At 45.9% G+C, this 26,750-nt stretch overlaps 1 protein-coding gene across 6 annotated transcripts in view; it reads left to right on the forward strand.

The window, feature by feature from the left end:
* Window positions 1–26,750, forward strand: part of PDE1C (phosphodiesterase 1C) — a 329,257-nt gene that overhangs the window by 193,486 nt on the left and 109,021 nt on the right. For all 6 annotated transcript variants that reach the window (XR_012644546.1, XM_074988155.1, XM_074988154.1 and 3 more), the window contains 5 exons: window positions 2,202–2,315; window positions 2,938–3,120; window positions 10,068–10,134; window positions 14,499–14,615; window positions 23,110–23,250. Coding sequence is in view for 5 of the 6 variants with exons in the window: in XM_074988155.1 (XP_074844256.1) it covers window positions 2,202–2,315; window positions 2,938–3,120; window positions 10,068–10,134; window positions 14,499–14,615; window positions 23,110–23,250 (622 nt within the window). In the remaining variant the exon portion in view is untranslated. The remainder of the gene's footprint in view (window positions 1–2,201; window positions 2,316–2,937; window positions 3,121–10,067; window positions 10,135–14,498; window positions 14,616–23,109; window positions 23,251–26,750) is intronic.

Below are 26,750 nucleotides of genomic sequence, written 5' to 3' on the forward strand. Positions count from 1 at the left end.
ACTGTTTGGCTGTTGCATTAATTTAGATGGACTAATGGTCCCAAAGAGTCAAGGCATTAATATAACCCTGCGACTGTCCAATATTAAATAGTTTTAACAAGGTTCATTTTCTGGTGTGGAGACCTCAGCCTGCTTAATACCTCTGTGGCAAAGACATCATTAAAAATCTTGTAATCATCTGCTACAGATGCAGGAAGGAAAGCATAACAGCTAAAGCATTTGGAACGCAAAGTATTAATTAAGTAAGGTTTTCATGTGAACAGCTTGGGTTTTTTCCTTTTCCCTTTAGCTGAAGAGAGCTAAAGGTACCTTCCTAATTAAGGGGGAACCGGAGGATTTGTGCACCCAAAAATACTGCCCACTTCTGTTACCAGCACTGACAGTGAATTGTGCAGATTAATGACCCTTTTAGGTTGCCGTTTTTGGTTGGATGTATTCCTGAGGGCTTCATCATGTAGCACGATGTTTAATTAAATATTTATCTTTAATTCCTGAAGACTCCCGGAGAATCCTGGGGGGTTGGGAAACTGAATGATCCTTTAGCTTCCTTCTTATATGAGGAGTGAAATATTAAACAAAGCTGACATTTAAATAACCTCTGGGCAGCTGAATTACATGTCTCCTGAGTTCACAGTTCTCAGAGCTATTACTGTTCCAAGCTTGCTACACGTTTACTTGGACATCTCCACATCGGTTATGTTTTGCATTCATCTAGAGGTTTACTTTTCAACCATAAAAATCTAGAGGCTTTCCGAATGTGTTTGAAATGAAATTTGAGATTCTGGAGAACCATGCAGGAGCTCTAGAGATGTACAGTAGGGTATATACACTTGTACTGTCTGTTTCTGAGACCTGACAATCAATACAGGGTGAGTTGAGTTGACTCCCTTCCACAGAGTATTGGAAAAACCAGGAGGGATACATAGGTTTCTAAATAGCTTCATAACTTGCCCAGCTAGATTATAACTCATGATCTAGCCTTAGACTGTTAAACTGTAATATTTTAATGTTGGAGCTTGTTTAAAATGAATACATACTTTTTACAAAGTAATTTAAATATTTTCTCGCAAGTTTTGAAAAAGAATAGTTTGTCAGTTGTTTGAAACTTGAATTCTTTTACTGAAAAGTTTTGACATTAAATTTTTTTCCATATCCCCCTTCCCATTTCTCACTCTTATTTAAATTTATTTTCTATCTTCTCTACCCCTCCCTTTTAAAATATTTTTCCATTTTTGCCCTGAAAAGAATGAAAGAGGACAAAGGAGACAGGGAAAAACTGAAATATAGCATTAAAATATTTTTGGTTTTGTGTTGAATGAAAAATTGAAAATGTAAAAACTTTACAAAGCTTATTTTTGAAAAAAGCCATTTTTCAGTGTAGTGTTTTTCATTTGAAAAATTTGAGTTGGCTACATTTAATGCTGAGTATGTAAACTGGGGATAAGTTTCTGTTCTAATAAGACCATTATATATGTTTGGAAATCTTAAACTACTCTGTTACATGATATTTCCAAGATACATACTCCTTAATACTACACTGTTCCTCAGCAAAATGACAGTGTTTGTCAATAGATTCAGTCAGTGCCCTTTCTGTGAAAAATGTGAAACTTCTTGATCTTGGATGCTAGTGGGAGGTGCTGAGTATGCTATTGATTTCAATGTGGGTTGGAGATTGCTGGTATCTTACAGATTTAGGCCTTTGTGCCTTAGGCTAAGTCTATCTTACAAGGTTTGTAGTGATGTAACTATGGTAGCATTAAGTATTCGGGCATAACTCTATCGTGCAGATGCAGCCAGATGCCACAGAGGGTGTTCTTCCGTCCCTGTCGAACATCACCTCACTTGATAGAAGCAGTCTTCTGTTGGCCGAGCTGAATTTATGCTAGGAGTTTATGTGAGCATCTCTAATGGCACTCACATCCCTCACTCTATGGCTTTCTTGATCTGAACTTTCAGAGTAGATGACAGGTTTCTCAAGAAAGAAGGTATTTTGTCACCTGAATATGGACAGTTGTCCTCAGGACTCTCCCAAACATTTATTTGTTTTCTCGTGAACATAGTACCAGGAGCTTTGCTGTCACTGTAGTCTATATGTAGGTTATATGTAGGTTATATGCTTTATCTTGGTTTGTATTATGAACCGCTATTCAAGCTCAAACCCATTTATCTCAGTGCTAATCTGGTTCTTGTTTTCCTCTTAGGTTGCGGTCTTTGGTAAAGCAGCTAGAGAGAGGAGAGGCTTCAGTTGTAGATCTAAAAAAGAATTTGGAATATGCAGCTACTGTACTTGAATCAGTGTACATCGATGAAACTAGGTGAGTTAACTACTCGTGTGTATTGGTACGTTGTTCCATTCAAATGAAGTTGGTAATTTACATATCAGGTGGGAAGCTGGAAGTCTAATGGCTTCCATGATAGGCATAGTTGCTGTCATTCTCATATGAGATCCCAAGATCTGAACTATCTTCTTAAGATAGCCATCCACGTGAGGATTGAAGCAAACTGGTTCTATCCATTGACATGCATACATAGGTGACTTCTGCCAATGCGATCATGCCAACCCATTTCACCAGCATTAAATTTACCTGAACAGAATCATCTTGGGCAAAAATTTCCAAAACTTAGTAGGATTCTCATTTAGAAATGTTATGACTCTCTATCGGTTAAAATGTGTGAAAAAATGAGGATCATGAACATTGCAAAGATAGAAGATGAGAAATCATGGAAGACTAATGTTTATCTGCCTGGGAGTGAGCTTCCCAATCTGGCATGTGGCTATTCATGAAAATAAATAAGCTGTTATGTATTGTCAAAAACGTGCTCCTGTAGGTTTACAAAAAAGGAATTTCTCACATTGGCTTTAATTAGAGTGTTTCTGAGCTGTTATGGAGCTGCATTAAGAGCCCTCTCTTTACCAATTTTTCTACTCCTCTCCAGGCGTTTATTGGACACAGAAGATGAACTCAGTGATATTCAGTCAGACTCTGTGCCCTCTGAAGTCCGAGACTGGTTGGCCTCCACCTTCACACGGCAGATGGGGATGATGCTTAAAAGGAGTGAGGAAAAGCCCCGGTTCAGGAGCATTGTCCATGCAGTGCAAGCTGGGATATTCGTGGAGAGGTAAAGGAAGATTTCATTATTCTGATCCAGTGGCTGGGCAAGCACCAGAGATTGTATTTTTGATATTAGATGAAGACAATTTTTATTTTGCTTTTAGTATTATTTGGAGGTGAGCAAGGACTGGAAAACTGGGGCTAAATGATCATGAAAGGAATCTTCATGTATTTATTCATTATTAGGGTGCTACCGATCTCCTCTTTAGGGGCCAAAGGGAAGACTATAGCTTCAAATATTTTCATGGTAGGAATAAGAGGTTAAGCAATATCTGCCAATTCAGTTTCTGGTGTACCCGTATTTTTGTGGTCCAGTAACACTTACAAAGGTTGAACATTTAACTGATGTAAGCTGAACCGAACATACATCTCATCATCCCCAACTTGAATTACATGAGTCACTGAGAAGATCTGCACTACAGTCATCTTAAAGATTCAGATCTCAGAGGAGTCCACTAAACCAGTGGACTTCTTTTCTGCACTTCACTTTTGTACAGAGCAGCTCCCCTCACTCCTCACCCCGGAAGCGCCATGTGATCAGCGGTCTAGACCCCACTGGACTATGTGGCTAGCCGCCCCCAGGTACCAGGCAGCTGGTGGGACAGCCTCCACCCCACTACAACACGTGGCAGGTAGGCTATGTGAGTTCATGCTTGCAGACAGTGGCATGTCCTGCCCTACGTGGAGTAAAGGCTTCCTCCCTGCACAGGAACTCTCTCAGGCTATGTCTACTCTACAGCATAAAGCTGATATTAAAGCAGTTAGCTCAGTGTTTACAATGTGACTGTCTTCATTGCGAATATCACTCGGTTGATTTTAAGACACACTAAGTCTGACATACTTGCATCAACCATATGATGCAGTGTACCGCCAAGTTCAAATTTAAATGGTTAAATTAACACTAGCACGGAAACAGCATTTCTTTAAATCAATTTTATTGGCCTCCAGAGGTATCCCACAATGCCCAGAATGTGTACATTCTGGCTGCTTTCATCTCTGCTGCTCTCCAGGGCTACGTCTACACGTGCAGCCAACATCGAAATAGTCTATTTCGATGAATAACGTCTACACGTCCTCCAGGGCCAGCAACGTCGATGTTCAACTTCGACGTTGCTCAGCCCAACATCGAAATAGGCGCAGCGAGGGAACGTCTACACGTCAAAGTAGCACACATCGAAATAGGGATGCCAGGCACAGCTGCAGACAGGGTCACAGGGCGGACTCAACAGCCAGCCGCTCCCTTAAAGGGCCCCTCCCAGACACAGTTGCACTAAACAACACAAGATCCACAGAGCTGACAACTGGTTGCAGACCCTGTGCCTGCAGCATAGATCCCCAGCTGCCGCAGCAGCAGCCAGAAGCCCTGGGCTAAGGGCTGCTGCCCACGGTGACCATAGAGCCCCGCAGGGGCTGGAGAGAGAGCATCTCTCAACCCCCCAGCTGATGGCCGCCATGGAGGACCCAGCAATTTCGACGTTGCGGGACGCGGATCATCTACACGGTCCCTACTTCGACGTTGAACGTCGAAGTAGGGCGCTATTCCTATCTTCTCATGAGGTTAGCGACTTCAACGTCTCGCCGCCTAACGTCGAAGTTGGTGCCGCTACTTCGAAGTAGCGTGCACGTGTAGACGCAGCTCAGGTGTGCAGGAAGTAGAAAACAGGAATCCCAACAATTAGAATTAATTTCTCAGTCCTCAGCGTGGCAATTGCATCTAGCCATGAAAGAGAGGCTCAGCATTCAGCCATCAGCCAGGGATCTCATTTTGGTTGCTGAGCTAGCCCCCGATCCACCACACCATGTGGTGCCTCTGCTGTGGGAACCGGACAACAGCACATCAGACAGCGGCATGTCCTGCCCTGCATGGGGTGAAGGCTTCCTCCCTGCACAGGATTTAGCAGGAGAGGCGGAGAAACTTCTTTTCTGCCCTTCACATTTTTATGGGGCAGTCCGTCCTTCCCCCAGGCACCATGCGGCTGGCGGGCTAGCCCCAGCCCCACCACACTACACGCTGGCTGAGCAGTGCGGACCATGCTTCCAGACAGCAGCATGTCCTGGCCTGTGCCGGGTGAGGGTTTCTGTGCTTCACATTTTCCAGGGTCTCACTAAGTGCCAGGGGGCTGGCCTCCCTGGCAGCAAATGTTTTCAGGGGCTGGCTGGCTCCTGAGAGGCAACAGATGCTCTGTGTGTGGAGGGTGGTGACTCCCCCTGGTGGCACCTATTTTCTGGGCTATGCCTCCTTCCTCCACTGTCCAAGAAACCTGCTGACCACACCACGTCAACTGGTTCCTCAGCTGGCCCCTGCCAGAGTATCGTTGTGGGGCCGGTCCCGCAGGCCCTGCGCCAGTACTCTCCCTTCCCAAAGTGGGTGGCTCAGGGCAGCCACAGTATCTGCAGTGGCTTGCTTGCCGTATTTTTACTGGGGGAAAAGTAGCCAAGCAACCTGTTGACATGGCACCGTCAGTTGGGTGCTCCCTTAATTTTCAAAGTGACTGCTTTACTTTTCCCTGGGATTCCCTGCTTTTCCTTCTTTCCTGCTTTGCTTGAGAATTACATGAAGTCTTTCCCAAGTTGTATGGGCATCATGTACGTGGCACAAGCAGCTGGGCGCTCCCTAAAGTTATTTTTAGAAGTCACTGTTTTTCTTTACTTAGGGATGAGTTGAGTGACCCACTGACACAGCACAGTCAGGTGGGTGCTCCCACAGCTCTTTTCCTAGTCGCATGGAGCCATTTCGTTCCACTTGGCATCATGTGTACATGGTGCAGTGAGTTGGGTGCTCCCACTGCTTGTTTGGATGCTTCACCTTGTGATTGCCTCCCTACTTTTCTGCATGTGATCTGGTTTTAACCCACTGTTATTATAAACAACATTGTAGTACATGGGATTGACACTTCCCAAACAGGCTGCCTTAAAATGAAAGGTGTTCTTTCATCAGCGGAAAACTAGTTGAGGAACCTGTTGACATGGCACAGTCAGCTGGGTGCTTCAGCTTCTGAAGCCTACCACCTATTTGACTTTCTTTCTCTTGGGATTCCTTACTTTTCTTCTTTGTGAATAATATTGTCTTCCCCTATTCACATGGATCCAAATTCTTCCACTGTTTGGTGTTCTTTCACCAGGGAAAAACTAGTTGAGCAACTTGTTGACATGGTTTAGTCAGCTGGGTGTTCTCAGGGCACATTTTGTTAAAAAGTCTGTAATGCGGACGACTCAAACAATTTCTCTCATTGGGGAAAGAGACTTCTGAAAAATGGCCGTTTGTTTTTGGCAGGAGAGAAATGAGGTCAATGCAGTGGGGGAAGATGATGTTAGAGTCCCACAACCACTTGCAGGGCATTTTTTTCCCATAATGCACCAGCAAAAAAACCCAGAATGCTATGCAGCTGAGGGAACTATGGGATAGGTTCCCTCAATGCACTGCTGTAATAGTCGAACTTTGACTACTTAGAGGGGATGTTCTAAGTTGACTTTATGGGGAGATGGGGAAACGCAGCTTTGACTTAATAAAACCCAGTGTTACAAATTTGACTTTAATAAATTTGACTTTGTTTTGTAGTGTAGACATAGCCTCGATCTTCTCCATTGCTGATTCTTGCAGTTTGAACCAATTCATGCATTTAGAGCTGGATCAAACCCAAGTTCAAACATCTGAAAGTTTGAAAACTTTTTGCCGTTCGAATTAAAATAGCCCTGTATCCAGCCTTCAGTATTGCACCTGTCTTTAGTGGGGAATCTCCCTTCCCTGACATTCTGTTTCTTCAAAACAGAATATGTAGTAATGCCTATGAAATATATATTCAGGGCCAGATTTAGACATGGCATAAGCAAGCATATCTATTTATCTGCAATGATATTAAACACGCTTATGCTAGTGCAGAATTGAGCTTTCAGTGTATTGAAGAGGTACTTTTAGCTGAACACTGTAATATTTCATGATATTTTGTTTTATGTAATACATTTTAGTAGAAATTGTTCACTTCAGTCACATTAGTAGTAGTGTTTATCAGAATTTCACTGATGGTCTATCCAGCTTCACAGTCTTAAGAAGTCCGCTAGACAGCTTTGGTAGCCATTATGCCACTGGCCACATAGAAGCATAATAGTTTCTTCATGCATATTTGTAGCATGTTTTCTGTCAGTGTATCTGAATATTCAGAAATGTGTTGCATATGTGTTAAGAGCACTAGCAGATGTCCATGAGATATGTGGGTGCACTAGTAATTGCTTTAGTTTGGACAACATTTCAACAAGCTCTGCTATGTACGCCAATCAGATATTTGTTGAAAACCATTTATTCAATTCATTTGGCATTTTCTTCTGTTTTCGAATTATCTTTTTACAGATTTATTCAGTATTTGAAATTGTTCAGTAATTTTTATGAACATATTTGAGTCCGTGTGTTGTTCTTGAACAGCTCATAAAAATAGTCAGTGGATTATTGCATGTTCTACCATCTGTTGTGCAGAATTCATAGGTAGTTACCTAAATCACATGGTCAGAGATGGTTGAACAATTAAAATCTACATTTGTGAGGGAAAAATCAAAATTTCAAAGTTGTTTTAATTTCAAAGGTCCTAAAACTAACTCATTTGTTTTTTTCAACACTTTGTGATTTTTTTTCCAATTACTTTTTTAAAGTTTGTGTTAAAGTAATACTGGATATTGAAATATTTAATTTACCAAAGACCTGGGAAATCCTGTCACTGATAATAATTGTATAAATGTATCTCCAGTAGTCTTATATTGTTAGCATGTAGAAAATGGTGCTTTCAGCCCCCATATCTTGTTCAGGAAAACATTTAAGCATGTGTCTAACTTTTAGCATATGTATGAACCTATTAGAGTCAATGGGACTCAAACATATGCTTCAGTTTCATACTCAAGTGCTTTGCTGAATCACATTATAAGTGCTAATTACTAGAGCTGGGCAAAATCTTTGTCCTAATTTTTTTTCAGTGAAAAATGTAGCTTTAAAAACACTGAAATGTATTATGAATTGGTGTTAGTTTCACCAAGTTGTTTAAATATTACCACATTTGTGCCCCCTCCCCCAATAAATGGCCTGTCCCTCCCCCAGAGCCAGGCACCCCCTAGCCCAGGGCTCAGCAATCTTTCTGAAGCAGAGTGCCTGCGTAAGCCTCCCCACCCCTCTGCCCTGCATCCACCATTACCAGGAGGGGGCTTCTACCCTGGCCCCGGCAGCCCAATGGGGCCCCGTGGCAGGAGTTTGGGCTCTGGCCCCTGGTGCTGCATTCTGACGGCAGCCCTGTGGCAGAGGTTCAGGCTCCAGCCCTGCTCTCTGGGGGACCCCTTGGCAAGAGCTTGGGCTGCCTGCAGGGGCCCCACAGCAGGGGGCTTGGATTCCGGTCCCAGTGCCATGCTCTGGAAGGGGCCCCATTTGTCACAATATAGTCTCCTGTGTGCCACATGTGGTGAGTGGAGACCATATTGGACACAGCAGTTTTAGATTGACAGTAACCTCTCCCACCCCAAAAATCTATTATTTACCCGGCTTTTCTGATTAAACCCATTGCACACACCTATACACACAAACAACACAAGACTGTAGGGAGCTGTTGTAAAAAATAAGTAATCGTCAGGAAAAGCTGTATCAGACAGGGGCTGAGTAAGTCCAGTCAACAGACTTGATATATTTACTGAAGCTCTGTTTTGAAATTCATTCTACCCTGGGTCAGAAAGGACTGAGAAATGCAGTATGGTCAGTTGCTATGGAAGAACAGAAAACTCTTGCATAGCTGAAGAGCAGTCCCTCTGCTTAATCTAGATGAAGCATTGGCAGATGCCCGAGGGAAATCCCATCTAGTCTTTAGTATCCAGGAAGGTAGCTGTGTTACTCCGTATTCTAATAAAACAAACAAGCAGTCATGTAGCATTTTAAAGACTAACAAAAATGATTTATTAGGTGATGAGCTTTCCTGGGATCTGAAGAAGTGGGTCTGTTCCACAAAAAGCTCATCACTGAATAAATTATTCTTTTAGTCTTTATAGGACTGCATGATTGTTTGTTTGTTTTATCCAGGAGGACTGTGGCCCTAATATGTGTCGTGGAGTGAGAAGGTTGTAAAATGAGGAAAATTGAGGTACAATAAACCCTTGAGTTACACGCAAAAGCAACGAGGGGTCCTGTGGCACCTTATAGACTAACAGAAATGTCTGAACATAAGCTTTCATGGGCAAAGATCCACTTCTTCACCTGCAGACCTGCATCTGAAGAAGTGGATCTTTGCCCACGAAAGCTTATGCTCAGACATTTCTGTTAGTCTATAAGGTGCCACAGGACCCCTCGTTGCTTTTGCAGATCCAGACTAACACGGCTACCCCTCTGATACTTGAGTTACACGGGGGTTGCATTCTTGCCACTCTTGTGTAACACAAATTTTCATGCAAGTCGAGGGGAGATGGGAACCAGCTGCTGCTTGCAGGAGCCATGGGGGCAGCCCAGAGTGGCAGGGGAGCCAGGAACCAGGGGGCAAACTGGTTCCCATATCCCCACCAGTTGTGGGACCTGGGAAACTGACCTGGACAGCAGCCTGGGTCAGTTTCCTGGCTCCAGCCAGTGGATGGGAGCTGGGAACTGGGACAGCCTGGCTCCTGGCTCCCCTCCACTCCTTGGAGCCAGGAAACTGACCAAGGCTGGTGCCCGGGTCAGTTTCTCAGCTCTGCAAGCAGAGACGGGCTGGGAGCCAGGCTGCCCCTGGTTTCCCACTCCTGCCAGGGCCAGCAGCGTTAACCTGAGACTTGCTCAAGTTGATTGCATGTATCTTGCGCGTTTACTCTAATCCTAAGTACTCTAATAAAGATAGGGAGGGTATGTGAAGAGAAAGATTAAAGAATTTCAATCTGTTTTTTCTTGAATAAATAATTTCTTGTTGGAAGAACTCTGAATAATAATTTTTTTCTGTTTTGTTCTCTGTTCATTTATCCTGGTAGAATGTACAGACGGACATCAAATATGGTTGGCCTGAGCTACCCACCAGCTGTGATTGGAGTGCTGAAGGTAATGCTGATGAAAGTGTCATATAACAAATGTTGGTAAAGCACTGGGATATTTTGCTGTGGGTCATTGTACTCTCCCTCTCACAAACGTGCTGGGAATGTTTATTTAATGGATGCAAACATAATTAATCCAGCCAAAATAAGACATATAATCAATAACAAATATATTAACTAATTGTGTTGGCTCTGAGTAAAATAGATCCATTTAGCAACCAGGTACTCTGATGAAATGCAGTTTGTATTTGTAAAAAAATTTTTTTTGAGAATGTGAATCTGATTGTCTGGCTCAGGATAACACAGATGATTGAAACAAAACGTTTTTTCTTCAAGAATGCGTCAAAGATTTTCCAGTTATCTCTAGGTGGTGATGAAATATGGAGCATGCTTTTTTCCTGTTTCAATCCGGCAGATTTGGCCAAAGGTAGAATCTCAGAAGGCCACAGGCTGCTGTGGCCCACTGAGATAGAGAGCCAGTCATGCAGCCCACTCCTTATCCTTGGTTGTTCATCCTTGCGCCATTAGCTACAAATGCAATTTCCAAAGAAATTTGAGTCTTGCTAAAAGTGAAGGACTATGCCACGCACTGTCTGTTGTTTAACAACACTCATTATAATGTTATGTCTAGCTGATTCTTTTCCTCGTCCCTGGGACGTGGCGCCAAACCCATTTGTATGCATGCATAAATAAAATGCAATCATCTTTTTTTTTCAGTTAAAGTGCCTTGGAGAATTGGGAGCCAATCTGCAACAGAGTTTGAGTATGGAGAATAGCTTCCAATTTAAAGATGTAAATTTTTAAGTGCAGTTAAAGGAATGTAATTCAGTTATGTATCAATACGCTCATATTGGCTGCACCACAAAGTTCTCAGAAATCTGGAATGCTGGTCCCAAGCCGTACATGGCAGCACTGCCGATCTGTGTATCATTCTACCAGCTATAATTCCTGTTGCACCTTTTTTCAGTTTGCTAAGGAGAGGAGGAACAGGCACGTGACATTTCAAAAATATCTTACTCTTGCACAAAAATAGACTCTGTCCCACAAGGGGCTGAGAGCTCTCAGTTCCCCCTGACTTCAAACATGACAGTGGTGCACAGTGTAGACCACTGTGTATGCCACCATCTCTACACCTTCAGCTTTGCTAAACATTTTATAATTCAACAGAAGGCACAGGGGAAAATGCTCCCAACTGAATGGGAGTATTTACTCCTCTTACTGGTGTTGGTAACACTACTGTGATTTTTTTCTGCTCTTCTGTAGTTTTGTGAAGAGCCTGAGGGTATACATTTAGTGGAAAAGAAGCTGAAGAAAATTAGGGTCATGCTATTTCTTGGCTAGTCAAGAACAGGTCTGAAATAGCAGTGATAATAAAACAAGCATGAACTGAACACTGCTTTGCTCTGGTTTCCACCATTACTGTGTGGAGAGGTGGTCTGATTGTTTCTCTGCTATTTCTTACGTCTTTATATTTTTGCATTTATTTTATGTATTAAAATTGCAGTTGAAATAAAACTCCCCCCCCCCTTTAAGAAGCTGTAGGCTCCCTGACATTAAAATTGGATGAGCAAAATGATAGGCATTCAGCATAAGAATGGCCATACTGAGTAAGGCCAAAGGTCCATCTAGCGCAGTATCCTATCCCCTGACAGTGACCAATGTCAGGTGTTGAAGAGTGAATTAATAGAAGAGATAATCATTGAGTGATCCCTCTCTTGTCATGTGTTTCCAGCCTCTGACAAAGAGAGGCCAGGGACACCATTCATACCCATCCTAGCAAGTAAGTATTGATAGGCTGAACTTCCATGAATTTATCTAGTTCTTTTCTGAACTCTGATAAAGTCCTGATCCTCACAACATCCTCTGGTAAGGAGCTCCACAGGTTGACTGTGCACTGTGTGAAGAATAACATCCTTTTGTTTATTTAAAACCTGCTGCCAATTAATTTTATTTGGTGACACCTTCTTCTTATATTATGGGAATAAGTAAATAACTTTTCTTTATTTACTTTCTCTATACCTGTCATTATTTTATAGACCTCTATCATATCCCCTCTTAACTTCCTCTTTTCTATGATGAAAAGTATGGCATATTTAAGATGTTGGCCTGCCATGGATTTATATAGCAGAAATAAGATACTCTTTGTCTTATTCTCTATCCTTTTTTAAATTATTCCTAACATTCTGTGTGCCTTTTTGAGTGCTGCAGCACAGTGAGTGGATGTTTTCAGAGCACTATCCACAGTGACGCCAAGATCTCTCTTGAGTGGTTAAGGCTAAATTAGCTCTCATCCTTTGTATGTATAGTTGTGATTATTTTTTCCAGTGTACATTACTTTGCATTTATTAGTATTAAAAGTCGTTTGACACTTTGTTGCCCAATCACTTAGTTTAGTGAGACACATATCATTAAATATACAGGTAACAAATTTGAGTATTTGACTTTTGATACTGTTCAGATACTTTTGTGTTGAGGTGGAGACCTCTGTGCTGCAGATTCCATCCCTGCTGCATTTGAAATTAGCTTTGGTAATAGGACAGTGTAAAATACCAGGCAGGGGAGAGATGATTTTGGAGATGTTGCAGGGCTACATATTGCTTAAAGATCCACATACATCTTAACACTCCAGGTGTATTTGAGTATTATACCTAATGAATATATACACATTTGTCAGTAAACAGTTGGGGTGCTTATTGGACTTGGTTTGCTGTATTAATTTAGATGGAATACATGGATCCAAAGAGCCAACAGCATTAATGTGACATAATTGCTTTCCAATATTAAATGATTTTCACCAAGGTTTGTGGTTTGATATAGAGAGACCTCTGCCTGCTTAATTCCTTGTCAGACATGCCATTAAAAGTCCATGTAACCTCTCATTAAAGATACAGGTGTGAGTTTGGGAGAGAGAGTCAGTCTTACATCCCAGATGGGATTGAGTTGATGGATCATCTAGATCCTGCTCAGGCCTGTCTGTCAAGATATCTCTCAGGATGCAAATGATGGAGAACCAGTAGTGTTGTGGTACATTCAGGGTCACAAGACGCAGTTGTGGGGAGGCAGCCTGTTCTGCTTTCTCTGGTTTTTTATAATCAGGTTTTTCTTCTAATTTGCCCCAACAAAGTATTTTTCTTTTAGAGAGTACTAAAAAGGAGAAATGGATGGAATGACTGTCTCCTCATAAATTTGTTAATCAGTTAGGATTAATTTCTGGCACACCAGTTTCAGTCCATTGATTTTTGATCCTACACTTCTCTCTCTCTCTCTCTGTCTCTCTCTCTCTCTCGTTTTGTTCTTTTGCGTTTTTTTAATTAGACATGACCTTAACACTGTTGTAATACAGTTGATTTTTGGGCTAATTCATTCTTTGTGTCTTCATTTTGCATCTTTTCCCATTTGTTTGACATATATATTATGACATTTTATGGATTTTCACTCACATTTTACAGTTTTACAGATATGATGATTCTAAGGTCACCTCTGTATCCATTCCCTCCCTCAAAAATTGGAAATGTAATGGTTCATCTTCCAGGAATGCCTTCATATCATCGGGCGGGGGAGGGGGGGCGCATAACTGGCCCTATGTGATGGCTGTTTGGAAATTTGGAATCTATCTAGTTTGAAATCTCAATTTTCACTTGGATTCACTGGTTAAATCCTCCAGTGAGCATTTTCCTAATGAATTAGCAAAAACTGAGTCACAGCTAGTAGAAATTGGACTTCAGGCATCAGGCATCTTAACCATTATTTTGTCACAAAAGAGACTGCTCTTGTTGTGTTTCTGACTGAAGCATGGAACACGTCTCATGACAGAGTCTCTTCTTGTGAGAACTGCAGAGAACTGCAGAGAGCTGCAAGCTGAGGAAGTTCAGACAGAAGAGGTGCCTTCAAAATCTCAACACCCACTACTCTATGTTAGTCCAGTACCCACTATTGTATGTTGGTCCAGCACCCACAATATTTTCCTAGACTACAGGACATCAACTAATTCAACTGACAGTAAATATGTTAACAGTGCCAGCCATAGATTTTTACAGGCATCTCAACATTAGCTTCTCAAAATCATGTTTCTATATCTTTTGACAGTCAGACTTTGCTGATTGTATGTAGATATCTTGAGTGATCATAATTAAAATACTTGTGAATGTATATTCATTGTCAAACTCCTGCCAGATCTGCCATCATCATAACCCACTGTAGTGCAAATAGAACATTACATGAAATTAGAATAATATAGAAGCAGTGATGGATTGTTGTCATATCCCTCAAAGTGATGTTTTTTTCAGATTTGTATGGATTGAGAGTGTTAGCAATTGTGTCATAATTATAAAAGAAATGACTGTATTAACAATTTTTTTCCATACCTTGCAGAATGTAGACAAGTGGTCCTTTGATGTATTTGCACTAAATGATGCTAGCGGGGATCATGCACTGAAATTCATTTTCTATGAACTTCTCACGCGTTATGATCTGATTAGCCGTTTCAAGGTTAGTAAAATGGAGTTTTCTTTGCAAATCCACAGAAGTTGAAAGAAATAGATTCAAACTTCATTCAATTTTATGTTTCATCCACACTGTAACTCTTAATGCATTGGAGGACCTGTTTGGAGCAATGGTTATGGCATGGTTAGAAGACTTCTCTGTCTGCAGAAAATGTCTGTTGTTATTGTGCATTTAATTGCATTACAATCCTATGGTACATTGGGGCCGAAATCTATTCCTTTCAGAGTCAACAAGAAAAATTCAGTAGACTTCATTGAGACCTGGTTCAAGCCTTCAGACTTTTTGCATCACAGTCCTGGAATATAATTCAGTCACATTTTACACTTCAGGAATTAACTGTGTTTTCTCCATTTCAGGAGATTGGCACATTGTGCTTGAGTCCCTTGTCATTGTAGAAATTACGGAGTAGATATGTCCATCATTAAATAACCATAATTTTAAAGAGAGATGCTGTCTAAACAGTATTTGGGATATAAAGAATGCCCAACTCTACATCTGTGTGCTGTGAAAGCTGCAGGCTTAGACACTGTGCAAACAAGCATTAGTGGTGTTCTACTGAGAGTTCAACGAATATGCAGCCAGTGCAAGTTGTTCATGTTTAGTGATATTAAAATACTGATGCATCCTAAAGTGAAAGCATTTTAAAGGTTTTTTTCAGTGGTGGGGAGGTGCAGGGCATTTAAAATCTCAGGATACATTTGATCCTGGACACTCTTCGCAGCTGGGACTGTCTCATCTTCAGTATGGAGGCTTCCACAATCTAAACAGTCTCAGAGGGGTAGCCATGTTAGTCTGTAACTTCACAAAATGATTAGCCATCCAGTGGCATCTTAGAGATTAACAAATGTATTAGGTCATGAACTTTTGAGGGTAAGGCCCCCTTCATGAAGTGGGTCTTACCCACGAGAGTTGATGACCTAAAAATAAAATTGTTAGTCTTTAAGGTGCAAAAGGACTGCTTGTTTTCTGACAGTCTAAATAGTAACTCTGGGTCCTTCTTGTCTTACCTCAAAATTCAATATTAATATTTCTCTGTCTTCCAATCAAGCATGCCATGCTCACGATACATCAGAGAGGTAACCGTGCTAGTCTGTATCCTAGCAAAACAAAAAAGAAGCCATGTAGCACTTTAAAGACTAACAAAATAATTTAGTCTTTAAAGTGCTACATGACTTCTTTTTTGTTTGTCATGATACAGCAGTTCTGATTAGAGTATGTACTTTTCAGAAAGAAGCTCTATTAAGGATTAGTCTTTTCCCAAACTCTAGTTTGGAAAGCACTGTGATCAAGTCCCTGCACTAGCACATAATTCACTTTCACCGTATAAATTTCATTCATAGAAGTTGTGTCTACACTAGCAAGCTCTTTCGAAAGATTTTTTGAAAGAAGGGGGCTCTTTCGAAAGATCCAGTGGAGCATCTACACACAAAAATTATGCTTTTGAAAGTAAATCGAAACACTGTGGCACTCCTTTCAAAATCACTGTTCCTATTCCATTTCAGGAAGAGCGCCCCCTTTTGGAAGCTTCCTTAGAAAGAAAATGTGTTGACACTCGGTAGGCCCTTTTTTCAAGAGCAGTCCTCATAGGGCCTGATTTTTTCAATCCTTAGCCCAGTCTTTCGAAAGAGCGGGGCCTGTGTGGACACTCTCTTTCAAAAAAGCAGGTCACTCTTTTGATCCACTTTTGTGTGTGGACACACTCTTTCAAAAGAAGTTCTTGTGGAAGAGATCTTCTGGAAGGGCTTCTTTTGAAACATCTCTGTAGTATAGATGTAGCCAGAGCCAACTACCAGTGTAGTTTAGCCTTTCAGATCTGTGCTGTTCAAATCCCATTTCTGCACAGTAGTGTACTATTGACCAGAGACTACTGACCAGGGACATTACAAGATAGTAATAGAAATATACTGCACATATGGAGGTCCACTTACCAAGTTTTCTGGCGTTTTTCATGCAGGCAGATACTTTGCCCTCGTCTTTCTTACCTTCTTTATCCTGCAGAAACTCAAGCTTTACATTAATTCTCTGCTGTATGTAGGGCAAGAATCATTTCAAGACTTCAGATGTGTTGAGGTCTGAAGGCCCTAGCAATGACGGAAGTAGTAGACGCACCACTGGAAATATTTCTAAATTCACACACCCTTATTGTGTCTCATACTTCTGAAAAGACCTGACCCTTCCAGTGCATCATTCATGCTGAATGTTACCACTGACATCATTCTCCAGAGTCTTGAGCTTCAAAGCTTGGGAAAGTAATGAAACACTCAGCTGTAAAAGAAAATTAGATTGATGGCCTATTGTTGTCCAGGTCCACATGCTGCCAAACCTAGGTTTTATACTCCAATCTTGGATAGTCTTCTCAGGGCAGGTCTACACTAGACCTGAAAGTTAATCTTAAATACGCAATTCCAGCTACAACAATAGTGTATCTAAGATTGACTTGTCAGACTATCCTCTCATAGGGAGGTTGACAGGAGAAACTCCTCGCAAGAATGAGGTGTACAGGGTCAACTGTTGAGCCCTGTTGGTTCTATTTAGCACATCCCCACTAGGCGCACTAAATCAAACCCCAGCAGATCAACCTTGATGTACCCTAAATTAATTTGGAGACCTGAACAAAAAAGGTAGAAATCTCAAAAGAAAAAAAACATTTTCATGAGATTTTCATCAATTTGTCTTGGCCAAATTATTCTCTGATCCGTGCCTGCTGGCAACTGTCTCCCAGGCTTTGTTCTGCTGCTTCTTTAGGCACTGTTCTATATCTAAAGAGGCTGTTCCTGGGGTGGTAATTGACTAGGTTCTGTCTTCCTCCTTGGCATGAACAGGGAAGAAGAGAGTGGTGAACAGTTTGCTTCTGTTTAGTAATGCCACTAAAAGTATAGCTGCCACACAAGAACTTCCAAAAGTGTAGTTTGTGCATGTAGTACGAGCACTGAGGAGATGTTTCCATTCCCATGAATTTGTGGTTGGACTACTTGAAACTCTCCTTTCCTGGAAACCACTAAATTCTACCCTCACATATATGCATAGTACTTCTACTGCAGTGAGTGAATGTTGCAGACGTACTGCATCTGACAGCAGAATCTGGTGAACAGGTACTAAGCAGAGACTTGGGTAAATAATGCTTCTCTTACAGAATGTTTCAGTCTAGCTGTAATATGTGGACATTACAAATCGTGGCCATGAATGTGAAGCAACGATGTATATGAATGGGTCATGACAGAACAGGCACACTTTGGCTACGTCTACACGTGCACGCTACTTCGAAATAGCTTATTTCGATGTTGCGACATCGAAATAGGCTATTTCGACGAATAACGTCTACACGTCCTCCAGGGCCGGCAACGTCGATGTTCAACTTCGACGTTGCGCAGCCCGACATCGAAATAGGCGCAGCGAGGGAACGTCTACACGTCAAAGTACCACACATTGAAATAGGGATGCCAGGCACAGCTGCACACAGGGTCACAGGGCGGACTAGCGCTTCCGGGGCAACAGCTAGCCGCTCCCTTAAAGGGCCCCTCCCACATACACTCAGCCTGCACAGCACGCGGTCTGACGAGCCAGATAGGCACACAGACCCCGAGCGCCGCAGTTATGGACCCCCAGCAGCAGCAGCAGCAGCAGCAGCCGCAGCAGCAGCAGCTAGAGGTCCAGCCAGCCCTCCTGGCAGGAGCAGGGCTTGCCCTGGCTCTTGTCATGTTGGGGGCAGCTGAGCACCTTCCTGCCCCAGGGGAGGAGATGCCCCCGGGGCAGCAGGGCTTAGCCCCTACCCCTGCAGCACCCCGCCCCACCCCCCGCCTCACACGCCGGCGGCTGTGGAGCCACCCCACCAGCACCGACTGGTGGGAGCGCCTGGTGCTTGGGGAGTGGGACGACGAGCACTGGGTCCGCAACTTCAGGATGACCCGACAGACATTCCTGGAGCTGTGCCAGTGGCTCAGCCCCGCACTCTGGCACCGGGACACTGCCATGCGGCGTGCCCTCAGCGTGGAGAAACGGGTCGGCATCGCTGTCTGGAAGCTGGCCACTCCGGACAGCTACCGATCCGTGGGGCAGCAGTTTGGCGTCGGAAAGGCCACTGTCGGGGCCGTCTTCATGGAGGTAAGAGAACCCACAGGGGGAGGCCAGGGCAGAGCAGGGGGGCCAGGGCAGAGCAGGGCAGGCCAGGGGGGCCAGGGCAGAGCAGGGGGGCCAGGGGGGCCAGGGCAGAGCAGGGCAGAGCAGGGGAGCCAGGGCAGAGCAGGGCAGGCCAGGGGGGCCAGGGCAGAGCAGGGCAGGCCAGGGGGGCCAAGGCAGAGCAGGGGGGCCAGGGCAGAGCAGGGCAGGCCAGGGGGGCCAGGGGGGCCAGGGCAGGGCCATGCACACCCTGCTCACCCCTCATTGGGGCTGTCCCATGTGCTTTCCCTGCAGGTCATGCGTGCCATCAACTCCATGCTCCTGCACAGACTCGTGAGGCTGGGGGACCCAGATGCCACCATTGCCGCCTTTGCCACCCTGGGCTTCCCCAACTGCTTCGGGGCTCTGGATGGGACCCACATCCCCATCCGCGCCCCGGACCACAGCGGAGGCCGATACGTGAACCGGAAGGGCTACCATTCAGTCGTCCTGCAGGCCTTGGTGGACAGCCGGGGACGGTTCCAGGACATTTACGTGGGCTGGCCTGGCAGCACCCACGACGCCCGGGTTTTCCGCAACTCGGGCCTGTGCCGCCGGCTGGAGGCGGGGACCTACATCCCCCAGCGGGAGATCCCTCTGGGGGACACCACCATGCCCTTCTGCATGATTGCGGATGCGGCCTACCCCCTCCGGCCGTGGCTTATGCGCCCCTACACGGGCCACCTCTCCGCCAGCCAGGAGCGCTTCAACGCGCGCCTGAACCGTGCGCGCCAGGTGGTGGAGCGCTCCTTCGGCCGCCTCAAGGGACGATGGAGATGTCTCCTCACCCGCCTGGATGCCAGCCCCAACAACATCCCCCAGATTGTGGGTGCCTGCTGCGCCCTGCACAACCTTGTCGAGAGCAAGGGGGAGACCTTCCTTCAGGGCTGGGCCGCCGAGGCCGGCAGGGCACACCTCCAGCCACCTGCTGCCCCCAGTCGGCAGGTGGACCCAGAGGGGACCCGGGTCCGGGAGGCCCTGCGGGCCCACTTCGACAACCAGGCCGCGGGGTGAACTCTGCCCAGGCCCCCGACTGCCCGCCCCTTCCTCCCCCACACTCCTGCCTCAACGCCCACACCACCATGGGGCACCCCACCGCCCCCCCGCCTTGTCCAGGAGAAACGACAGATCGAACTTGTGGGTGAACGTAAATGTTTTCTTTGGCTGAACCTTTTTTTTTTTTGAAATAGAAAAATATACACATGTGAAAGGGAAAGCAAAAAGGAGGGACAAACATGTAACAAAAGCAAGATGGGCACAAATAAAACTATGTACAACAATAAACTCCAAGCAGGGTGCGCCATCCACAAAAGGAAACCAAAAAGCAGGGAGGAGAACGGGGAGAACTATTTACAGGGGGGACGGGGCAAGCAGGGGCAGCACCCACCCACCCAGTCCCCAAAGTCTGTCCATCGGGGGGGGGGGGCCACGTCCCGGGCCCCTCACCCCCTACAGGCCCCCAGTGGGCGTTCCCGGCCGGGAGCTCCGGCGGGCCTGCAGTCTGGTCCGCGGCTGGGTGGGAGCGGGCTCCACCAGAAGATATCGGCGCCGGCGAGTCTCGGGTGGCTCCAGGGGTCCCTCGGTGCGGTGGCCCTCGCGGGGAGGTGGTGGGGCGACGGCGGATGGGCCGGCGGCGGCTGCAGCAGCTGGTGGTGGGGCTGCAGGAGCGGCCATGGCGGGTGGTGGCGCGGCTGGCGCGGCATGGGGGGCCAGGAAATCAACCAGGCGGTTGACAGTGTCCACCAGGGCCCCCCATGACTCGCGGCGCCAGGCCAGCGCCTGCTCCTGCAGCCGGATGTACTGCTGCGACACCTCCAGCTGCCGCTCCGACACCTCCAGCTGCCGCTCCGACACCTCCAGCTGCTGGCGATGGATGGCCAGCAGCTGGGGGTCTGTGGCCACCGCCGGCAGTAGGCGCGGGGTCCGCCGTCTTGCCCTCCGCGGGGCCGGTGGTTCCTCGGCCGGGGGGCTTCCCTGGAGCGAGGGTCCCGGAGGACTCTCCGGGACGACCGACGCCTCGCCGGCGCTCTCTTCCGGTCCTTCGGATGGTGCCGGTGCAGGTGCAGGACACAGGAGAGGAGGGGGGAAAGAAGAATGGAGACAGGCGTTAGTGTCGTCCCCGAGCCGTGGCCTTTGTCCCCCCCCGCCCTGTGCTGCAGGTTCCCCATCCCCGTCCCCGGGAGATGCTGCTGTGATGGATGGGGTTCAGGGGTCCCCCTGCCCTGCAGCCCGTCCCCTGGTGGGAGCGACTCTCACTTCAGCCCGCAGGGTCTGAGAGCAGGAGAGGTTTCTTAGGCCACAGCTGGCCAGTTTCTGGCAGGAGTGACAGCACCAGCTGTCGGAAGAGACAGTCCTTCCAACTCGTCGTGGGGAGAAGACCCCAAGGGGGGGCCCCTCTGCGATGCAGCTTTCCCCCTCCTCTGGCTGGCTGCCTACCAGCTCTCCCTTCCCCTAGCCTCTACCTGTGGCCCCCGCCCTCGCCCCCCAATTCCAAGCCAGCTCGGCTCCTCCCTCCTGTTTGTTCAGGGCACAGGTGTCACCTGCCAGCTGTAGCGCCAGGATCCTCCTTTGGCCCTGGGAGCTCCTCGGCTCGGGTGGCTCATCTGTAGCCTGGGTCTCCCTTTGGCACTCCCCCCACTCCATCGCCTGCTGGTGCTGCGGGGTGTCCCACCCCCTCCGCCCGGGGGCCCCTCGAGGTTCCGCTCCCCCCTGGCCTGGGGATGGGGCAAGGCACTGTCATGCAGGGTGGCGGGGGGCAGGGGCTGCTGGCTGCAGTGCTGTGAGGGCCCTGTCCCTGGTGTCCTTGGGGCCATGGCCATGTGAGCGTGTGGGGGGCCCTGGACACATCTCTGTTCCCCCCGCCCCTCCAGCCCCGGGGTATCCACCAGAGAGGGGTACCTACCTGTGGGTCCGCTCCCATGGTCCGGAGATCCCCGGGGGTCGGAGGCCCTGCTGCTGCTCCGGGATGGCAGGAGGAGGATCTGCAGGCTGGAATCAGTGGAGGAGGAGCCCCCCTCCTCCTCCTCCTCCTCCCCCTGCCGTGATGTCCCGGGGATGGCCTCCGGGGGGGACCCCCGGGGTGCGGGGCTTACCTCCGGGCTGGAGCCCGGCTGCAGGGCCTGCTGGGGCTCGTCAGCCGAAGTGTCAAGGGTGGCCAGAGGGGGGGAGGTGTGCCGGGAGCCCAGGATGTCCCTGAGCTCCCTGTAAAAGGGGCAAGTGACTGGGGCGGCCCCAGATCGGCTGGCCGCATCCCGGGCCCGGGAGTAACCCTGCCGCAGCTCCTTCACCTTGCTGCGGACATGGTCAGGAGTGCGGGCAGGGTGACCCCGGGCAGCCAGGCCCTCGGCCAGCCGAGCGAACGCATCCGCGTTCCGTCTCTTGCTCCCCACTACCTGGAGCACCTCCTCCTCGCTCCAGAGCCCCAGCAGGTCCCGCAGCTCGGCCTCCGTCCAGGAGGGGCCCCGCTGCCGCTTCCCAGACTGCTTGGTCCTCTGGCTCTGCTGGCTGCCCTGGCTGCCCTTGGGGGGGGTCCCCTGGGGGCGCTGGGGGGGCTGCTGGGCAGCCATGGCTGCTGCAGGGGCTGAGGGCTGGGCAGGCTCTGCACCGCGTGTGCAGACAGGAGCCTGCACGTTCCCTCAGCCTCCTGCAGTCAGGGCAGGGGAGGGGCCCTTTAAGGGGCCGCTCCACGCGGCCACCAGTGAGCTGCGGGGCTGGAGAGAGCGTCTCTCAACCCCCCAGCTGATGGGCGCCATGGAGGACCCGTCAATTTCGACGTTGCGGGACGCGGATCGTCTACACTGTCCCTACTTCGACGTTGAACGTCGAAGTAGGGCGCTATTCCCATCCGCTCATGGGGTTAGCGACTTCGACGTCTCGCCGCCTAACGTCGATTTCAACTTCGAAATAGCGCCCGACGCGTGTAGACGTGACGGGCGCTATTTCGAAGTTGGTGCCGCTACTTCGAAGTAGCGTGCACGTGTAGACGCAGCTTTTGTGATCTAGATTGAAACATTTCCATGGGGGCAATCAATGAAAGGCTGTCTGTTATTTTTCATTCTCATTATGTCTTCAAACAGGCACGTAGTACTGAACTGTCTTGTTTATGTATATGTGTGTGTGATTCAGCCCTGATGTGATTAAGAATGGTAAACATCTTGATTCACTAACAGTTTCTGAAGTATTTGCTAAGGCATTTTAGGCTATTACTTATTTATGAAACATAAACCATATTACTGGAGACTAAATGAAAGTTACCCCTAAAAAAGAAAATAATTAAAGATAATTGTGTCCTCAGAGCATTTAACTTCATGCTGCTCTTTTTTAGATTCCCATTTCAGCTCTTGTCTCCTTTGTGGAAGCACTGGAAGTTGGATACAGCAAACATAAAAATCCTTATCACAATCTAATGCATGCAGCAGATGTTACACAGACTGTACATTATCTCCTCTTTAAGACAGGTGTAGCGGTAAGTATGCGAATACGAGAACAATGAGGCTGAAGTATTTTTTCTGATTAAAGCGATTGTATAATGTGGAACATATTCCTAATGTACACGGAATTTGGTGTTTCTAAAGTGGTATGAAAATGAAAAGTGTTCTATAGGTGCTCAATATTAGTGGAGAACTCGGGTGTATTTAAATTCCTTTTATAGTGATCTAGGGTATAGTAAAAATCTGTTTATAATGATCTTGGAATGGAAGGAGGGTCTTACGGCTGGAGGTGGGGTCTAATCTTGGGAGACCTGCAGTCAATACCTTGCTCAGTGACAGGCCCACTGTGTGACATTGGGCAAGTCAGTTAATTTCACTGTGTCTCAGTTTTCCTTCTTTAAAATGGGAATAATTCAGTGCCATGAATATAAATACATTAAAGACTGTGAGATGTTCAGATGGTAATGTGATAGTACAAGTATCTATGATAGATTGGTTATGCTGAAACACTAGTGAAGTAGAATGGCACAGTCCCTCCTGAATAGAGTGAATGCTGACCATTCCTCCTTTGAGGGGATTCATGCCCCTGGCGTACCTGGTCAGGGTACAGATCTTGCATTTAACAATTATTTGAAGTCAGGAGAATCTATAGTTAGAGAAACTAAAGAATCTGTTTAAATTAACAAAGGAAAGGCTAAAAAGTGATTTGCTCATGGCCAGGGGTTGGCAACTAAAATAGGAAGAGGAGCCATTTTTTCCAATTTGATAAAAATAATTGACGAGCCACGATGCATTTGAATATGAGACTGTCCTTAATAAATAACATGAAACCATACTTACAAAAACCTCTATGTTAAGAATAGCATGCCCACAATTATTTGTAATGAAATACATGTTTACTGCAGGATGTTTACAAACCTTTTACATGTCCTATTTCCTCATGCTTTATGTGTGTTTGTACCACTGTCTTCCTGACTTTCACTCCCGAACCTTCTCTCTTTCTTTGGAGGACACTAGTGGGAGTTATCCAATGTTTTAAGATCACATACCATTTGCTATTTAGATAGGAGTTAATTTTTTGGGCTTTTAGACATTCACTGTTTATCAAAAATAATCAGGAGGGTTTTTCTTTCTTTCTTTCTTTCTTTAAACTCTGCAACTGTAGCATTGGGAGCCACAAAGAAGTCCTTAAAGAGCCACAGGTTGCAGACCTCTGGGCTTTTTCAAGTACTAGACAAATTCATAACAAAATTAAGTGACTGGAAATTAAAGCAAAACAAATTCAAATTAGAAATAAAGTTCAAGTGTGCAAAAGTGAAGGTAAATAACCATTGGAATAATGTGCTTAGTAATGTGCATGGTGAATTCTCCATTGCTTGGTATGATTAAATAAATAATGGAAATCTTTCTAAAAGAGCTGCTCTAGCTCAACCAGAACTTAGGGGCTTCGCAAAATTCCATGCTTCGTATTATGTAGGAGATCAGACTAGGTGATTATAATGGTCCTTTCTGATGGATGAATTTCTTTAAGTGCAGGGAATGTAGTTGTCTTTGACTTTCATACCAGCGAGAAGAAAGGCAGGAATCTGAGGGAAAATGATTTCAGTACCTGAGCATGAGGTAGGGGCTATTACAGGAATTGGTGAATGAGATTCTATGACCTGCAATACACAGAAGGTCAGACTAAGCAATCATGATGTACTTCTCTGGTTTTAAACTCTCTGGCTACATCTAAACTAGTGAGTTTTTTCAAAAAAGCTAGAGCTCTTTTGAAAAATCCCTGAGAGCATCTGCACACAAAATGTGTTCTTTCAATACTAAATCAAAAGAAAGCGCCACTTTTTCCAGCAGTCCTCTTCTGCTCCCGGATGAGGGAAGAGTGCCTTTTTCTGAAAGATTCTTTCTGGAAAAAAAAAAGTGTGTAGATGCCCAGGGGGCCCTGGTTTTGAATAAGCAGTCCTCCGTGGCACTGGATGTTTTGATCCATGGAGTTTCTTGTCCTGTTCTTTCAAAGGAGCTTTTTTGAGCATGAGCATGACCTTTCTAAAGAAATTTTTTGAAAGAGATCTTCCAAAAGGTCTTCTTTCAATGGACTGTTGTAGGGAATGGCCTACAATGGTGCACATGTGGAGGACGAGCCTTTGAAATTTCCAGGAAATGATCTGTATCAGGTGTTAGTCCAGCCAGAGAAATTGTTTGCCACAGAAAGGAGAGTTCTGTTTGTCTAAATCTGCATTTAGACAAGTTGAGCTTGAGGCCTGCTGCACTGATGCAGTTTAGTACAAACTGCAGGTTATTTTCATGTTCCTCAGAAATGCTTCCAAACACAGTATTATCATCGCAATAGCACTGAGCTCCATGTTGATTCCTCAGAATCAATGGCATCATTTTTGGAAGTCACTTGGGGCAGATGCAAGACCGTATGGAACACATTTAAAACAAAATGGTCCATCAGGTGTAATAAATGCTGTGAGGTCTCTTCTGTCTTCATGCAACATAGCCTGCTGATAGGTGCTCTGCAAATCAAGAGCAGAAAATGTCTTTTCTCCATGCAGTTCTGCAAATACTTCTTGTATGTGAGGCAGCGGGTGGCTGTCAATCACAATAGCTTTATTTGGCTCCCTTAAATCCACACAAAGGTGAATGCCTCTGTCCTTCTAAGTCACCATTATAGGTGAAACCCATTCAGATGAGTCAGTCTCTTCAATAATGTCCTTTTGTACAAGTTTGTTCAGTTCCTCTGAAACAGCTTCCCTCACTGAAAATGGTAAGCACCATAACTTCTGTCATACAGGCATCACATTATGTCACATTTTAACTTTGTGTCCAAACCCATAAGCACAGCCAAGTTTCTCCTCCACGTGGTCTTGGTTCCCAGCTGAAACTGGAGTGTATACTGCAAGAGGGCTTTGCTGAGGAAGATCATTTTGTCCATTAAATACCATGAGGTTTAAAGCAGCAAATAAATCTTCTGCCAAGGATAGGAGTACCTTTATGGACACTATAGAACTCTGCAGTTACACAGAAGTCACCAAAAGTCACTGTTGCTGGCAGGCAGCCATGTACTGGAATTTGGTTTTTCAAATAGCGCACCAAGTGGATTTTGGGCTCAGTAAGGGCTGGGTCTACACGAGCCCCTTCCTTTCGGAAGGGGCATGTTAACGAGCAGGTTCAAAAGCTGCTGATGAGGCGCTGCCATGAATATGATTAGCTACTACATTCACTTTTGGCACAAAAAAGTTCTTTAAGGCAGTGAGTACAGTCTCATATTTATCATCTGCGGGGGGGAGAAGTATAAAATATATGCTGCCCTTATGCTCCATGGCAGTGGATTAGCAGAACACATCTTCATAGAACACTAGAACTGGAAGGCACATCCAGAGGTCAATGAGTCCAGTTTCCTGCCCTCTCAGCAGGTCTAAGCACCATCTAGACCATCTCTGATAGGTGTCTTTGTAACCTGTTCTTGAATATTTCCAGTGATGGAGAGTCCACAACCTCCCTACGTAATTTACTCCAGTGTTTAATTGCCCTG

Source organism: Carettochelys insculpta, chromosome 2 (genome assembly GCF_033958435.1).
Source record: "Carettochelys insculpta isolate YL-2023 chromosome 2, ASM3395843v1, whole genome shotgun sequence".
Lineage (NCBI taxonomy): Eukaryota > Metazoa > Chordata > Testudines > Carettochelyidae > Carettochelys > Carettochelys insculpta.